Source organism: Corvus kubaryi, unplaced genomic scaffold, assembly GCF_017639235.1.
Source record: "Corvus kubaryi isolate FWS band 111438036 unplaced genomic scaffold, C.kubaryi_AGA036_p1.0 66, whole genome shotgun sequence".
Taxonomy (NCBI): domain Eukaryota; kingdom Metazoa; phylum Chordata; class Aves; order Passeriformes; family Corvidae; genus Corvus; species Corvus kubaryi.
The window spans coordinates 21,126,456-21,144,712 of record NW_024582054.1 but is presented as its reverse complement, the minus strand read 5'-3'; the positions used below and the strand labels follow the sequence as shown (position 1 = coordinate 21,144,712).

The 18,257-nt window shown below is 40.9% G+C and overlaps 1 protein-coding gene across 3 annotated transcripts in view; it reads left to right on the top strand.

Moving 5' to 3' along the window:
• The window catches only part of BTBD7 (BTB domain containing 7), a 56,295-nt gene that overhangs the window by 33,093 nt on the left and 4,945 nt on the right, over window positions 1-18,257 (top strand). For 2 of the 3 annotated variants that reach the window (XM_042047741.1, XM_042047739.1), the window contains 8 exons: window positions 5,083-5,291; window positions 6,652-6,727; window positions 8,981-9,141; window positions 9,460-9,603; window positions 9,834-9,947; window positions 11,457-11,646; window positions 15,048-15,226; window positions 15,858-16,286. In XM_042047741.1, coding sequence (XP_041903675.1) covers window positions 5,083-5,291; window positions 6,652-6,727; window positions 8,981-9,141; window positions 9,460-9,603; window positions 9,834-9,947; window positions 11,457-11,646; window positions 15,048-15,226; window positions 15,858-16,286 — 1,502 coding nt within the window. The remainder of the gene's footprint in view (window positions 1-5,082; window positions 5,292-6,651; window positions 6,728-8,980; window positions 9,142-9,459; window positions 9,604-9,833; window positions 9,948-11,456; window positions 11,647-15,047; window positions 15,227-15,857; window positions 16,287-18,257) is intronic. The other variant, XM_042047740.1, reaches the window with a different exon arrangement.

Below are 18,257 nucleotides of genomic sequence, written 5' to 3'. Positions count from 1 at the left end.
ATCACACATTTGGCCATAGACTTCAGCAGTGGCCCATTGAGCACTTCGTTATCTCCAGTGCTATTTAGGTCTTGTTTTCTCTTCTGCAAAACATTCACATAGTTTTACACCTTCACTAACCAGAATGTCTGCTTCAGAGGTCTAAGATGTGGGAAACAGTGCACCTGCAAATTCCAGCCTTGGCATCAGTTATCAATTAACTTAATCTGCTTTTAAAGATACTTTTTAAAAATAGTTTCAGGAGGAGATAGAAAAGCACTAAAATGTTGAAAAGCTAGGAACCTGTAGCATTCCATGAAGACGGAGAGTACAGTGCTGCCAGGAGGCAATAAACGTTAATAGACTGGGAAAATGCCTGCATCCAAAAGGTGGAAGTTGAACAAGATCCTTGTTCACAGTACAGTTAGAGGAAGGTAGAGGTTGTTGGAGTTGCTGCTTCTGTGATAACTAGTTAAAAAGGTAGTTCCTGTTTGTACTATGTAAGTCTCATGACTTGCTCGTACTGTTTTTGTACTGCCATGGAGAACATAAATTCCAATTGCCATGTCTCTCAAGTGTATGAGCTCACTTGTATCTGACACTGATTGATTGGTAGTGCTGCCCTTCCTCCTGCAGTAGTCTCCTTGTTTATTTTCTCTGTGCTCTCTGTAGGGTTTGGGCTGTTGTGAACTTGATGTTGCTGGAAGCAGGATTGATGGAAATTAGTTGGCTAGCTCATGAGTGGCCACCAAGCACCAGCATGAAGAAGAGACAGGGGACATGTGGTGTGTAAGAAGGAGAAAATCTAGTTTAATAGCACTGTGCGAGTTTAGCTTCTATGACTGCTCCCACAGCCTGTGAGCGTGGGCTACCCTCTAAGGAATCCTTAGCAAGTACAGGGTATATTTGCAGCTCTGGGTCTATAAGATGTGGGAAAGAAGCTGGACAAATGATATCTTCCTTTTTTCTTTCTCTTCCTTTGAGAATCTTGGTTAGAGCAGCAAGGATGCACATGAATGGATGAGACAGGCATGTTTGGAACTTCCAAACATGTTGCAGTCCAGACTAGCTGCAGGCTGTACATCTGAACTGTTCTCTACCTGCCAATAAATTCAAAAACTGTGGTTCCTGTGATTGCCAGCGTGGTCTCTCCTAATGTGACAAACTTAATAAACATTTAATAGCTTCTAGATTTCAGTTCAGTGTTAAGGTGAATTCTTACTACTTTTTTTTTCCTTGGCTCCACTGATGTGCACAAGTTTAGAGGGAAGGGCTTCAGCTCAGAATGAGTTAAATCAAGCTAACAGTTTTGTAGCTTTGCTTAATGCCACTTTTGCTGATTGTTGAAGGCACTTGTCTTCAGTAGGTCTGTCAACTGTCTGATCCTAAGCCGCTAGCTAGAATGCTAAATGTAGGCTCAAGCTATTTCTGTCTGGAAGGACTGTGGAACTGCATTTGAGAGAGAACTGTGGAAGCAGAAAGGACTTGATTGTAGGCATTGTCCATTGGCATCCAGCAAAAGGAGTGCGTGGAATAGCATAATTTGTGCAAAATGTGATAATTATCTTTCCTTTTTGTAAATTCCAGGTTGAATCTCTGAAGGATAGTAGTGGTCACAGAAGCTTGTGGGACACTGCAGATGGATCTTGGGAAGACTGTTGCTGCCTGAGTATTAAAAAAATAGTATTCACAAGAAAAAAGTGCTCTATTCCACTCTGAAGAGCAAAAGTGTGGCTATTAGATGGCTACTTTTTTTGCCAAGTGGCTGATTGTTAAAACAGAAAAGACTTCTGCCAAAGAAGAAAGGAAATTGGATTCCTTCCATAGCTAGAATTGGGTTGCCCCAATTTATTTAGAAGTTAAAAAAACACTTTAATTATTACCTTATGCTTACTTCAGAAGAAATACTTTTAATAATCCCACACATCTGACCCGCTGCTAAAATTAGTTGGGAAAAAGACTGTTTCATTTGCTAGTCATCCTTAATGAGCTTTTCACCTGATGTCATATTATTGTTAGTTGTGCAATAATTGAACTTGACAGAAGAATTGAGACTGAGCTGATGTACTGTTTCTATAAATTGCTGTTGCTCAGATCTTTGGAACTGCATTTCTCGTCTTTTCACGGGGCAGGCATCTTTATTTCAAAAATAAATGTCAGATTAAATACGAGGAATGGCATTAATTTTGAGATAAGTCTCTACTCTTGCAGTTTGAGTATCCTGGTAACTGATTTCAGTATGTGAGTTTACTGCCTTTGAAATGGAGCAGTCCTTACATGTGATGTTTAGAGTTCAGGGGGATGCAGTGTCTGCTGAAGTCAGTTTGCATGCAAGCAGAGCAATTGCATGCAAAAAGTTGTGTTAGGATTCAGCAGGGGAAGGCTGAGTGCAGATGACCCTAAAAGAATTGTTTCAAACAATTGTGTTTCTTATTCATGGGAGTCACACTCCTCTTTTAAGCAAATTGCAACTAGTCACCTTTAACTTTCATTCACATGCCACGTTTGCTGCTAACTTAACGTTTTCCTTTCTTGAGCCCCAAAAGGAAAGGTGAGAGGGACTCGCGGGACGTTAAATGCAATGTCAGCCCTCTGCTGTTGGAGTAAAAATGGATCCTGAAGTGGAAAGCTTCAGACTTCATTTACTCGTGTTTGTGACGTATGCTGAAGTATTTTGAGCTTTTTGTATGATAGGTTGTGGTTTTGATAGTTTAGTTGTTTCTTGTTTGTTTGTTTAAGGCTCTTTCTCAGATTCTTGACCAGAACTTTCTAAGACTTAAGACTTTAGGAATCTGGGGAATTCCCCCGTCTAGAGGGGGCAGTTTCAGTAACCTGTACCTCAACCCATGGAGTGCATTTCAGAACATTCTCATCCTCTGCTCTAACCTGTACTGGTGATGACTGTTGTGATGTTCCAAGTGCCTCCAACCCATCTTTGCTGCCTGTGCACTGCTCACTTGGGGCCAGTGCTTGCTGTGCAGGTTAGAGGTCAATATCTATAATGAGGCATCTGTTCTTACTAGTCGTAGTAATGATAATATGTAACCTCATGGAAACAGGTAGGTCTGAGAAGTGCCATACTATTTCAGTAATGGTGAAGGACAAAGCAGTTGTGTTGAAACATGATTCAACACTCACCTCTTTGAAAGAAGCAAATGTACAGTCTGTCTGGGGATGCACAGTGTGATGTTGCATGTGCTGCATTGTCCAGAAATGTGTCTGCTTTGGGTAGCCCTTCTGTCAATGGCTGCATTCAGTCTTCCTTTTCTCAGGTGAATCGGGCATGTGAAAAAAAAATCATCCATCTGCTTGTTGAGGGAAGTTAGGTTTAAATATGAACTGGTGTAAAATGCATTACTGTTGGGGGACAGACATTACTCTCATAAATTGCTTTAGAAATTAAATAAAGATTGTTTCCAAAACTATGTATACATTCAGACATATTCCTGAAAAGCTTAGAAAATTTTCTTGGTAGAATATTGTTCTTAAAATTACCACACTAGGGTTGTTATACTATTAGGTATAAATATGTGTGTCTAATAGGACAGGTAAATTCATAAGCAGTATCATGTTCTACTACCTTCTTAACCCTCCTGTTTAAATTTCCCTTTTAGTGATTTTAATTCTAAGTAATAGCTCCTTTGACAAATTCCCTCCTACTTGAAGAAATGTGTTCACCTGTTACTACCTACTCCTTAGAAACATATCTTTCACATTATTAGTTACAATGGAAATGGAATGAATACTATATATTCTGTATGCTGTCCTATGTAGAAAAGTAAGGTTTTTCTTTTATTTCTGTTAATTGTTGCTAGTGTATTTTACCTGTATGCAGCCAGTGCAAAAATATGTAGCATCAGGAGACCCGTCTTTGTCTTGGCTAGGGTTGAGATTACTGTGCTAAACGCTTCTTTACTCAGCTTAGTGCAAGAGCTCAGTAATGTGATACACATCCCTAAACAAAGTTTAGTTTTTAGATATCTTTGAGAGAAAAATGATGATGTATAACAAGTAAAATTGCAGTGTAGACATGTAGTTCTGAACTGTCTGGGGACCTCTTATGGGCATAAGCACAGCTGTAATTTTGTGGCTGTACTGGGTTGAGACTGGAATGTATAATTCTGAGGGTTTTTTTCTTTAAATTGCTATCTTTGTGCTAAACTAGATGTACACGTGAAATCAACAGAGTGCTGTTGGAGACTTCAAGTTATCAGTGTTGTGGTGCCATCTGTCTTAATTCCATAGCCCCAGGTACCCATGTTTTCAGCCCTCCTCCAGTATGTCTTCCCTCATTTCTTCCAAATCTGCTCCATTTCCCTTCAGGAGTTTTAACTATACTCTCTCTCCTTCAGAAGATGTGTACCCTGTGAAAGAGTAGATCTTAATAAAGCAGTGAGTAGGAAGAAACTGTAGCAGACTCCCCTAAGTCTGCCTCCCTTCTGCTTCCCTGTCAGAGAAGGTGCTCCCTGTCCTGGCACCCTCTGTGCCTTGCTGGATACTGAGGCCATCGTGGTGGCCTGGAGTAGCTATCCACTGCTTCCTGCCCTCTCTGTGAGTCAGAAAATGATGCTTTGCTGCCCTCATCCTGTACCGAGTAGCTGAGTACCAACACAGTGTCACAGCTTATGTTTCTGCTCCTCTGCATGGTCTGTCTCAGGAGGGTCCATGAGCAAAGTGATACTGACAGAAATCCCACCTTTGTTACAGTTCATAGGTTTCTGTGAATCTGCTGCAAACAATAGTGACTCAGACTCAAATGTGCAATGTTAAAATATGTTAAACACTCAGATAACCAAAGGGGGATTCTGGCTGGGTTGAACTAGCTTTCCAGTTTTCATCCAGGCATGCTAGCAGCCATGATGTTTCATGTGCCTTTAAAAGGTAAATAACACTGTAGTTGGAATCCTAAACCGCTGTCAAAATTGTTGTACTTTTAGTCAAAATATGACCTTGTTTTCAACCGTGATCTGTAGGGCACTTCTGTATTTAGTCTCACTGGGAGTCATGTGACCCTTTATATTACAGATTTAGCCACGTGTATTATTCCTTCAGGATCAAAGTGCCTCTGTAACAACATCACTGATTGTTGCCCTTGTTTTGTAGGCTGTGAAGATATTATTGCTGAGAGCATCTCACTGGACACCTTAATTGCCATTCTGAAGTGGAGCTCTCAGCCGTACGGTTCCAAGTGGGTACATCGCCAAGCACTACATTTCCTCTGTGAGGAGTTTACCCAGGTCATGACTTCAGAGGTCTTCTATGAACTCAGCAAGGACCACCTGCTCACAGCTATTCAGTCTGACTATTTACAGGTAACCTGCATTGCAGAGTACACCTGGTCCTGCTAGAAAGATGTATTATACCATTGCTAGAAATGCTTGGGAATAGTTAAATTGTAGGCTGAAGCAGGCTTGTACACACTAAGCACTCCTTCTGTAATATGTAAAAAAATGAAATGGAAGTAGTGATTAAGGAGATTGTTTTGTTCTTGGCTTGTAACGCAACCCAAATGTGGTATATGCTATTGCTTAGAAGTCTAATAATGGTTTATAAATGGATGCAAATTATTTTAAACAACACATTTCTGAACCTAACATTTGCCTTGCCTGTTCAAGAGATTTATAAAATTACGTGGTGGGAGTAGTTTTGCTGTAACAACACACATACTAATTTAGGGCAGTGGGAGCTAATAAACTAGAAATCAGAAAACTCGATTTATTTTTGTGGAGAGAGAAAAATACCTTCTCTGACAAGTATTGCAGAATTTAGGGGGTTTTTTGTGACTTGCCTTCAGTGATTGTGTGGTTTTAGGGAGAGAGAACGGTACTGGCCAATAAAAAGATTCTGGGTTTTTGCTGCTGTTTCTCTTCAGAGGAGATAGCTTTATAATGATTTTAATAATTTTTTATAGCTTAAAGATTACTAGATTTTTTTTTTAACTGCATTCATTTCAATCTTAATCCTTTATAAAAAAGTAAGTGCTAGAGATTATTTTAAGTGGTTCTTTTAAAGATTTGTTTACTCGAAACATTTCAGACATTACAGTTAACAGTAGTGTTGATCTTCCATAAGAGCTTATATTATGACCAAATTTCCTACCCTACTCGTTAAGAAATTACATAGATAAATTTTTTAGTACATGATTTTTTTTCTGTAAGAATGTTGAGTGGTCAGCACGTGTATAGGTATGAACAAAGCAAAGTTGTTTTAATTGTAGTATTACTGAAAAAATTTCACATAGATTATAATTTAATAGGGTTGATTATTTTCATCATTTTTCAGGCTGGCAGATGCTGAATTTGTAATGTTAAACAAAAGTTTGAAACACCCAGAGGTAGAACTGCCCCTTTTAATTAAATTTAGTAATTCAAACTTTATACCTATAAGTTTCCATACTAAATAAAATTCTTCCTTCTGTGGAAAACGTCTTCCTCTTCCTAGGGATTCAGTAAATAATATGAATCTAGAAATTATGGTGGTGATATACCAGTAGTACAGCTTAAAATATTAGGAGAAGGTGGTAAGCAGATCATAAAGTGCAAATACTTCATGCTTTGGTACAGCTGTGTTTCTTTAGAGCTGTAAAAGACCTGTGATGATTTTTTTCTTTTGTGTGTGTGTATGTGACATTAAATTAAGCATATACAGATTACTGACTTTCTGTTTCTACAGGCAAGTGAACAAGATATTCTTAAATATCTGATTAAATGGGGAGAACACCAATTGATGAAGAGGATAGCAGATCGAGGTGAGGATCCTTTGAACCGTGCAGTACTAAACCAAATAAACCAAAATTTATGGCAGTTCTATTTTGTGAATCGTCTGTAACATACGGAAATTCAGTCTACTTTGTCCATAGTACAGTCAAAACAAAGCAAGTGCTCTTCCTTTCTTTAAAGGTTTTGTTATCTAAAAAATGAGAACACAGCATTCTGAGGGAGATGGGATTGTTTAGCCTGAAGAAGAAAAGGCTTAGAGGGGATCTTAGCAAAGTCTATAAATATCTAATGGCAGGAAGCAAGGAAAATAGAGCAGCACTCTTCTCTAGGCACCCAGGACAAGATGAGGCATTAACTGAAATACAAGAAACTGTGAAGATGGTCAGACACTGGCACAGGTTGCCCACATTAGTTGTGGGATCTCCATCCTTGGAGGTATTCACATCCCAACTGGATGCAGTGAAGGGCAGTGTTCTGTGCCTTAGCTGGGGAGGTGTGGGAAGATGGTCTTGGTTGTGACTGAACTTCTAGAGGTCTTTTCAGTCTCTATGATTGTCTGATTTGAAGTCTGGTTGGTTTCCTGTTGGCTCAGAATTATTTTTCTTGTAACTAATTCATCACATAAAAAAACCCTGCAGTATCTTCTTATGCAGGCTTCTTACAGCAGTCTTAGTTTAATGTGTCAGCCTTTCACTTCAGTTTGTGTGTCTCTCTCACAGGAATCTGGTAGAGAGAAATAAGCCAACAAGTGGCACCAGTGTTTTCCCTAAAGTAGATGTAAATATATTTTTATGAGCCTAGAGTGGTAACTTCAAGGGCAATCTCACACGTGTTGGATATGGAAAGTAGGTTAAACGTATATTTCCCAAATAACAAATATAAGGATCTTGTAGTTCATCTGCACTACAAATGTCAGTCACATAGTGCCGCAAGAGGAACAGAAAGGGAAGAACCTGCCAGAGTGAAAACAGAGCACTACTGGTGTGACTACTGTCTTGGGAGGGCTGGCCATGCTTTTGAAATCCACTGTTACTGCTTGCAATACAACTGCTTTGTCATGTACATGTTTTACAAAATGCAACAAAAAGTTAGTTAAAGGATGTGCTTCTAGTGACCTGAGTAAGTATTAACCTATTTCCAAAACAAGATTTTCCAAGTGTTTGTCCTAGGGCACATTGGAACATAATGGAGCCAGTTAAACAGTAACAGACCTGGACTGGGGCAGAAGCTGCTCCTTTGGGAACACTGCACAGCTTCTTTCTCTGGCATTCATTAAATAAACAGCTCTCACTTCTCTTATCTGGGATCATCAGATAACACAATAAGCAAAAGCAGAAATAACAGCGATGCCACATTCTGTCAGATTAGGGGCAGATTTAGTCTAGTAATTTCATCTAAATTCCTCAGTGGCACTCCTTATATTGCAGCTCTGAATGTGTGATGGTGTCACTAAAATGCCACAATGCATTAGAGAATGTAATGAGCTGTGAACAAAAGTTGAGCTGCATGTACCAAGGGAGGGTGGGTATGTTTGACAGGTTCCCTCAGAGAGGGAAGCCAGTCAAATTCAGGTTGGTCACAGTACCTAAAATACACATGTGGGTACATGGTCATCTTGCTGTCTCAAGGAAGATACCCACTCCTGGCACAAATAGGTGTCCTGTGATCCTAAGAGCAATTGGAGTGGGTTTGACATGTTACTGAGGTGGGTTACACAAGGAAGCTAGAATAATGTATCCCTGAGGACTCTTCAGACCTTGATTTGTAGAAAGTGTCTTTGAAAACTGCTGGGGAAAGGGAAAGGAGCTACAGGAGAGAGACCTTTTGGGAACTGCTAGCAGGGAGGTACAAATGTTTTCATAGCATAGCTCTTAATAGAGCTTTCCAAGTGTTTATCCCAAGTGTTATCTTTGTATTTTCTGCCTGGCTTACACTTTGAAACTGGCAGCTGTGCAAATGACCTGTGCTTGTATGAAATGAACTTGTCTCTGTGGATGCTTCATATAAGATTTCAAGGCATGAAGTAGAATCATGGAATCATTTAGATTGGAAAAGACCTCCAGGATCATGGAGTGCAACCTTTGACCAATCACCACCCTGTCAACTAGACCATAGCACTAAGTGCCATGTTCAGTTGTTAGTTTTGTGGAACAGTGCTGATGAGCACTATTGATATAAAATGAGAGGTTTTTTTCCTTTTCTATCACTTCCTGTACGCCCTGTACCTCTCGCTATCCTCTTTAAACTTTCTCATGTAAACTTAACATGTCTCCTTCCCACAGAGCCTAATTTACTCAGTGGTACAGCTCACAGTGTGAATAAAAGAGGTGTGAAGAGGAGAGATCTTGACATTGAAGAGCTGAGGGAGATCCTGTCTCCACTTCTACCTTTTGTCCGCATTGAGCACATCTTACCCATGAATAGTGAAGTACTGAGTGATGCAGTAAGTCAGTAGTCTCATACAAATACCATCTCTGGGTTCTTTGTACTTCACATGTTACAGTGTTCAGGTGTGAGGGCTTTTTTGCTTTGGTGGGTGTTGGTTTTGTTTATTTATTTTAAAGATTAACTTCTAAAATGTTATCATTGAGAGTAATAGATGTATAGCACTTTTTCTGGTTAGATTTTGTGTCCTTTAAATCTATCAGAAGGCTAAAGAAAAATCAGTGGTGTAAGGATTCAGTGTAAAAAATGCATTTATTGCAAGTTTTTACCATATTAATATTTTAAAAAACATGAAACTCTTTCTTGATTCTTAAAGATGAAGAGAGGCCTGATTAGTACTCCTCCTTCAGACATGCTACCAACATCAGAAGGTGGAAAGTCAAATGCCTGGCTGCGGCAAAAAAATGCTGGAATATATGTGCGGCCAAGACTGTTCTCACCGTATGTGGAGGAGGCTAAGGTAATATCAGCAACACATGACTGTTCTCAGATTGGAGTCATCAGGGGGTTCTGTAAACAGGGAAAGATTTTGGTGTGTTTTGTGTCTCTTTATATGTACTGGCCTAAAATACTAACATTTTCAATTTAACAAGACTTACAAGATTGATCATCAGGCTCAAGTCTCTAGAACTGGTCAGAAAAATTTCAACAAAATTTTTTTTTGTCGAAATTGAAATGTTTGCGAGACAGATCTTGATGAAATTCCACCGGAAACAAAGCAGCGTTCTGAGGGAAACCTCCCTGGTTTCCAGCCAGTTTGCCGGCCCAGCTCCTCGGCAGCCCTCCTGGCAGGCGGATGGCAAGGTGAGAGCCTGAGAGTCCCAGTCTGCAGCTAGTCAGCAACCTTGGTGCCAGCTCTTTCAGGCTCCCCAGCTCCCACCAGAGCTGGGTGGGGAACTGCTATTCGGCACAGGACTGATGTTTCATCTTCTTGTTTGAATCAGAACATACCCAAAAATCTCGTGATCCTCCACAAAATGGGATGAATATCCTGTGTCTGATTTGAATGAAGTCCTTTGTTTCCCTCTCAGGCAGTTGCTTCCCTATTTAATTTCTTGCATGAGCACTGTCAAGGTGAAGATCTTGTAGCATCTCTGGTGGTGAGTTTGGTGTCAGGGTGGAGATGGTGCTGCGTGGGGCAGGAACGTGCCGCGTTCTGTTTGGCAGAATGAGCCTTTTGTGTCACTGACTAATGCCACCACTTCAGGGTGCTCTGACTTGTGGGCTTGAGAGTCCCAGCGGTGCAGGTGACAGCAGAACAAGAGGGTTAGGTGAAGCTGTGCACATCCACATCACCTACAGACTCTGACCTCTGCTCTGGTGAATTTGGAGCTTTGGCCCTGTGCCTAAGAGAGAAAATGTTTTCTAAGGGTATGAGTTGTTGTTAATGTCCTCTGTGAGGGAGGAGAAGAAATAAAACTACTTTGCATTTTGGGCACAGCAGTTAGAGAGCAACAAGTGGCACTAAAACAGCAAAGGAACACTAGCTGGTTAAAATGTTCTCTTTGTATCTTGGATTGCTAAAACTAACAAAAATGTGATAAAAGCTGTGACTCTTAGTTTTCAGGTATATGCCATGGGAGTGCTTTAGTAGTTACCCAAAGTAAAAAGTGCATTCTAACACCTCCCATACCCGTGTCAGGATTCCTGCTTGTTAGTATTGGTGTCATATTATGCTGTCAATATTTTTTAAAGTATTATTGGCTTTTTAACCTTAGAGGGAGGACTCTCATACATAATCTCTGGTAACTTTACTCCTCCTGTTTAATTTATTAGTAGTAGTTTAATTATTGTAAAAGGAAAAAATTGTGAATGAGTGGGTTTTGATCTTTTTTTTTTACTCCCCTAGTAGTCTCCCGTTTTTTGAAATAAATTCATTTAACTTTAAGTAAGAATCTTTAAAGGGTAGGCATAAATCCTTTTTTATTCTTTAAGATGTCTAAGGGAATGATGTTTCATTTTCAGGCTAGTGCCTTCTACTCAATGGCACAGAAAGTTGAGACTCATAGGCAGTAATTGTGTAAGTCCAGGGTGTCTGCCCTCGAGAAGGTCAGTTCTAATCTGACAGGTTAAAATAAACAAAGCATCCTTCCCAAACTATTCTCCTGCCTACTCTTAGCTCTGAAACTCAACTATGATCATGACTGGAAAATGGAATAGAAAATGCTGATGAAAAGCCAGATATTGTTTGTGGCCTGACAAAGTGACTGTGGTGTAGACGTGGCTGGCCTTGTGTCGCTGGGGCTGTGCTCGCAGCAGTGGCAGCGGGGTGTGTGCGGTGCCTTCACGAGGCTCTGGCGGCTGTCGTTGCAGTCTGTGCTGGACGAGATGATGGTGGAGCAAACCGACCTCGTTCGCTTGCGGATGGTGCGAATGTCCAACGTGCCTGACACGCTGTACATGGTGAACAACGCGGTGCCGCAGTGCTGCCATGTGATCACCCACCAGCAAGTCAGCACTAACCAGACCAGTCCTCCCTCAGTTATAGCCAACGAGATCCCAGGTGAGCTCTGATCGCTTCCCGTGCCAAGTGATCTCCTGGGAGTGCTTGGGGGCTTGGGCCTGGGGGGAGTGAGTGTCAGTTATTGAACTTTGTTTCCTCAGAGACTAGTTCTGCACCAGGAATAGTCCTTTTGCTTTGGTCTATCCTAAAGACATTAACTGGTTTTGGATGGCAGAGTAACAAGTTAGAAAACAAAACCCTTGGACTGGTTAAACACAGTAGAACACTTGCTGGAGCCTGGCTCTCTATTCTCAGAATTTTCTACCGAGTTCTCAGTTTTATACAACCAGTTGTCCAATATAGATAAGATCTGTGGGTCTGGAAAATTTCTTTTAAAAATCAAAAGCCAGAGAACATAACTTGTAAGGAAATCAGTTGAACTCAGTATGCCAGGAAAGTACTGGAAGTAGGCACTCAAAACACATTTACTTCAATTTACCAAATCCACTTTAGCTTTGAAGTCAAACTAACTTGATTCCTTGTGGAAGAGTGTGTCAGAGTACGTTTTTATAGGCTCAAGTAAATATGGCCTCTCTTGACTTCAGGATGATTGGTGTGACATTCCCCATAGGCAAGCCAGAAAAGTACATACTAAATATATTTTGTCATTTATGCATATGATCTTCTGGTGTCAGACTAGGGGAATGTATCTAGTGGGGTTCCTAAAGCATCTAGCACTTCTCGCCTTTCCGCTGTCCTGTTAATACTTGGTGTGCACAGAGAATGCACTGGCAAAACTTGAAACTGATGACAAGTTGGAAGGGTTAGTGGATGTTTTGGAGGACAGGATTAGATAGCTAAATTATAATATAATTATATTATATTATATTAAAAGATTAAATTTTAATTCAGTGAAGGAAGTGGAAAATGCTGTGCCTATGACATTCCCCATTTTATAAGCTCTTTGTGTATCAATTATGTCTCTCTTCAGTCAACTATGTTGAAAGGAAGTAGATATAAACTATTCTTATAGATGGTAGAGCCAGGACAAAAGAAATGGAGTGAAATTGCTGCAAGAGAATTTAATTTGTGGTGTTAGGAAGATTTGAAACACTGTTTAGCTATAAGATTTCTAGGAAAATTTGTAGAATGGTTTTGATCTGTTTGCTTCTTGTGGCCTGGGAAGAAACTTGGTAAAGCCTAGAAGGAGCTTTTGAAAACTTACTGTTTGAAAAATTTGATAAAAATACCAATTGCTTCTTTAGAAATTTGGAGCTTTCAACAAAACTGTGGCATCTCAACAGTGCATTATAGTACTTAGACTTCCCTCCCCAGAAAAGCATAAATATACTTACCATTAATTGAATATAAACTATTTAATATAAGATAGGACTTTGATAACACTTTACTCAATCTTAATTTCCAAAGAAGTTGAGAATGGCAGCAGGTTCTCAGAGGTCTTTACTGTTTTGCAAAAGTTCTCATGTTCTTAAAAAATACTGGCACTGTTGGCAAGCATGAGACATCTTGACCAATCTGAAACTCCCCTGCAGCTTTGTTCTGTACAATTTAATAGGTAGGAATTATTGCCAGCCCTTTGATTTGAGCATAGATACGACTCTGAGCCTGGCCAGTAGTTGGAGGACAGGAATTGTGTCCTGGCAACTGTCTGCCTTGCTTAGTCCTGTAATTAAGCAAAAGAATTGATTGTTTTGCCAATGCCTTTTTGCTAGAATGAGCAGATGGGGCCCAGTTAATTTGAGGAGATTAAAGCCTGTCCCAAACTCTAACTTGTACAGAAATCCATCCTGGAGCATAGATGGAGCACAGGGGGTATAGGGGGAGAGCTGGGCAGCATCGCCTCCATGGCTCTTGGGCTCAGAACAGGGGGTGCTTCACGGCTCGGCTGTTCTCCATCTGTCCCTGGCTTCTCCCTGGACCCACTGCCTGAGGACTGGATTTGCACAAACCTGCTGGCAGCATGTTATAGTGCTCTTTCTGCAGCACTATTGTAAAATGAGTTCAGCTGAAGCCTGTTCTAATTTGAGGCCAGGTTCTGCAAGTGGTTGGGTTTCCTTATGTATTTTCCAGTTTCAGTTTGAATTAGAAATCTTGCAACTGAGAGAATTGTATTTTTTTATATACATAATCTTTCTTGCGTGTGTTTCACATGAATAATAGTAAAAAAAAACCCCAAAAAACAACCAAACCAGAAACAAACCAGGGTTTGAGAAGACAGCACTTTTTAATGAAAACCTTATGTCATTTTTATGACTACTAGTTTGGAGAACTGCTTCAGACTTCTCTTAAATCCTCTTCTTTAAGTATTAGCAAAATACTGGCTATAGCTAAACATCTGGCTGCTAAACCAGGATTTTTCAGAAGAATTTAACTGGAGGGTAGCATGGAAGACTTATTTACAAGCCTTGAAGACTGGTTAGAATGGGTTCCTTCCCGCCCCTCCCAGTACAGGAACTCCATTGAGGGGGGGAATATTTTGCACTACATATACTTCTCCTTCATGTACCAATGTAAACTTTGTGAAATTGGGACCAGTTGTAGTTGTGTGGTGTTGGGTTTTCTGCTTCTCTGTAATGCAAATGTCTTTTCGCACTGTTCTTGCTGTCTGATCTGTTTAATTTTTGTGAGCTTTCAATACGGACATCTGGTCATGGTAATACATAACACTTGTAAAGCTGGTGAAGGATCAGACACCAGGACTTACACACTCAGAGATCTGGATTTATCTTCTCTATTATATGCACATTTTCCTCAGGACAGAAACACCCCAGAGAAATATCATTCATCATCAAACAGCAGTAAGAAGTGGCATGAGAAAGTTTTGCAACAGCATAAATACCCAAAATTATATATTACTTTCTTTTGGAATGGTTTTTAAAACATTATTTCAATATGACTGCATAAAACAACATAATTTTAACAGGTTTTTGTTGGCTTACAGTTTGTGTAACTTCTGTAAAATGCTCTTTCTCTAGTTACATACTGGTGTTATGGTCTTGTGATTATTGAGCTGCGTTAGAAGTATGAAGTGTATGCCAAAAAAATCAATGAATTCTTGGCCTGTACAATTCATGAGGGAACATTCAGTTGTTATTTAAGATATCCTGCCCCCACCTCAAATCATGGAATTCCTGCATCATAAGGGGTTTACAGAGAAGGCTCTATTTGTGGCTCATTCTAGCAGAAGCTGGAGAAGTGGTGTATGTTTTTATCATTCATATGGTGTGTGTTATCCCATGTGGCTTAATGATGCTCCGTGGAACATGTGTAAGTTGAACAGTTCTTGGCAGCATGCTTCTTAAAGAAAATAAAGCCAAGGCAGCCTGATGTTAGATTTTTTTTCCTTCAGAGTAAATCTAACCATTGCAATCAAACTTACTGTCTCACAGTTGAGAAGAAGGAGTCTCTCTTATCCCTACCCCATTCTGTTATCCCTCCAGTTCCCAATCTCCTGGTTGTGAAAGAGATGATCAAGCGGCTGCAGGAGCTGCGCCACACCGAGCAGGTGCAGAGAGCCTACGCCCTGAACTGTGGGGAAGGCGCCACTGTCAGCTACGAGATCCAGATCCGCGTGCTGCGGGAATTTGGGCTTTCCGATGCTGCTGCTGAGCTCCTGCAGGTATGAAGAATGGCTGTGCAAGACCATGAAGGGACTTGATTGTGTGCTCTGCAATAGTATGCATGCAGGTGCACAAGTGCTTTGAAGTGCCTGTGTGACTGTCCAGGTGCAAATGCCAGTTGCATTTGATGTGTGTGATTTTATAAACCTGTAAGTGCCATGTATAAATAGTTTTCTAAAGAGTCATTGCCATTCAGGAGGCTCTTATTGACACAGATTTTGGGGACAAAATAGAACTGCTAAAGTGAGAGTTGATGAGAGCAGTAGAACCATAACTTGAAGCCTAGGTTATTATTTATTCTTAGAGAAGAGAAAAAGTGCTAACTAATACTGTAGGTCTGCACAGTACATGTCAGAACTGGGAAACTGAAAATACCTCTTCTGTTTATACACTGGCGCTAAAGCAAATGCATTTGTTGGTCAGCTTACAGTGAATCTGATGCTTCGTATTTAAAAAAAAACCCAATCTATTTTGCATGGTTGCTGCAGTCACCTTGAGTGTTGGCGGGCTCGTAGATAGCACAACCAGGCAGTTACAGTACTGGCATGTTTCTGAGAGTGTTAGTTCGGGAGATTTTCTAGATGGCTTCCTGCTTTGTCTTTTTACATGCTGGGTTTTTTACCTTTGCAGAATCCTCACAAATTCTTTCCTGATGAGCGCTTTGGGGATGAAAGCCCACTGCTGACAGTGAGACAGTCTGGACGATGTCGCGTCAACAGCACTCCCACTGCAGAAACCATGTTTACAGAACTGGACTCTTTCGTGGCCTTCCATCCACCACTGCCCCCTCCTCCACCTCCATACCACCCACCAGCAACTCCTATTCATAACCAGTTCAAAGTGGGCTGGAAACAAAGGGTGCCGAGTCAACATCCTTCCCGTTCCTTTTCTTACCCCTGTAACCACTCGCTGTTCCACTCGCGGACAGCCCCCAAGGCTGCACCGCCTGTGTACCTGCCTGGCGTGAAGGCAGCGCCTCCCGACTGCACCAACACTGCGGCCCTGGGGCGGCAAACGGTGGCGGCGGCAGCGGCAGTGATGGCAGCGGAGAAACAAGTAGTAAGTATTGGGATTCCTCCTCTTCTGCCTATTTCTGGCCACTCAAAGTACCTCATCGAAGGAGCTGGGGAGAATTGTTATGATGAAGTAACTTGGGTTTGTATGAAAAGAGCATCTTTATCAGTTAGGAGAAGGTTTTTCTGCTGAACTGTCTGTCAGTATTCTCTATCCCAAAGACATGCCCTAATCCCTGGGAGAATGAATGTTCCAGGGGCAGGAGCATTGTTGGAGGGGCAAATGGCAAGCTCAGGAATCTTCTGAAATCATAGAAGCACAGAATATCCTCAGTTGGAAGGGACCCACAGGGTCTGTTCCAGTGCCCAACCACCCTCTGGGTGAAGAACCTTTTTCTCATATCCAACCTAAACCTCCCCTGACACAACTTGAGGCCGTTCCCTCAATCCTGTCAGTGTCACCACAGAGATCAGTGCCTGCCCCTCCTCTTCCTCTCAAGAGGAAGTTGTAGACTGCAGTGAGGTCTCCCCTCAGTCTCCTCCAGGCTGAACTGACCAAGTGACATCAGCCACCCCTTGTGTGGCAAATGTAGTTTGTTCTACACTAAAACAAAGCATAAGCCAACTTCAGTAGTGGACTGCACACTGTAATTCACAGGTAGAAGTAGTGGGGATATTTTGGCTCTTCACAGGTAAGTAGTCTGAAGTAAACAGGTTGCCTTTATACGCATGTGAAGAGTGTGAAAGCTTTACAGCTGAGAAATACTTGAAAAGGAATTGGCAAGCAGAAATTGGTAATTGCTGATACAAAGGGGTTTGTTACAGCATTTAAAAGTAGTCATTATAGTTGCTGAACTACAATATGATGCAATAAAAACAATGAAATATAAGATACTCAGTAAAGACATAGCTTTGTGAAGTACAGGAAGTGCAAAATGAAGAATTGGGTAATTTATTTCTGCAGTGAAAAAACTGTCAGTGCATAGTTGTGGCACATTAGATGCAGATTTGAGCATCGAGTTCTGATTGGAAAAATGGATTTTATTTTCTTCCCATTAGCAACTGTCTTAAATATATTGCACTTCTTTTTCTGTTTTAGAGTAAAATATGAAATATGTAGAAAACATTAGAAATGTGTGCCATTGTTTGTTCAAAAGTGGGGTTTGTAGCATGTCACTCTCCTTTGATCAACAGACTTCCCTAAGGAAACTGTATAGTAACCTTTTTCATCTCAGAAATATTTTTGCTAGAATATGTCTATAAATAATGCAAGGGGGAGCATAGGCTTAATATAGGTGATACTTTTGTTCTGTATTCTTTCTGCAATTTGTGAGTTACTGTTAATCAATGATTACTAAAGTTGCTTTCATGAAAAATGATAAATGTGAGTAGAAATTCTCACTCTTCTGTCTGGAAGGCTGTAATATGAGCAATTCTGCACCGAGGCAAGCATGGGGTAGGTGGAGAAGAATGCCATGCAACAGCTTCCATGTACTCTCTGGATCTAGTCAGCCCTGTAACTGATGCTCCCCCAAGCCCTGAGGCTGTCCTGGACACACGTGGCTGTCTGGAGTTTACTTACTTTGAAACGGGGAATGCAGGCAGAAGGGTTGTGTCTACAGCGATGGCACGTGTGTGTCATGGCTTCTCTGCACTGGAACTGTGTGCTTGACAAACCATTTGTTGGGCTCTTGTTTAGTTTGAAAATTGTAAGTGGCTGAAAGCAGGCCTGCCTTTAAGAAGTTCAGCAGTACAGTGTCCTTTACTGCACGTTGAAGGCAAGATGAATTTAAGAGGAGCTGTATTTGTGACACAACAGCTTCATGAAGTAAAGAAGCAGGAAGGTGAAGGTTGGTGGATAGATGTGTTCTTTAAACAGTGCAGGAAACTTGCAGGCTGAAGTTGGCAAGACAAAAGTAGATTAAGTAAATGCCATTTTGAGTTACAAAAACCATCCTAAATACAGTTTGTGTTTAGCTTTTGTCTTTGTTTCCATGGACCAATTTCTTCTCTTTTC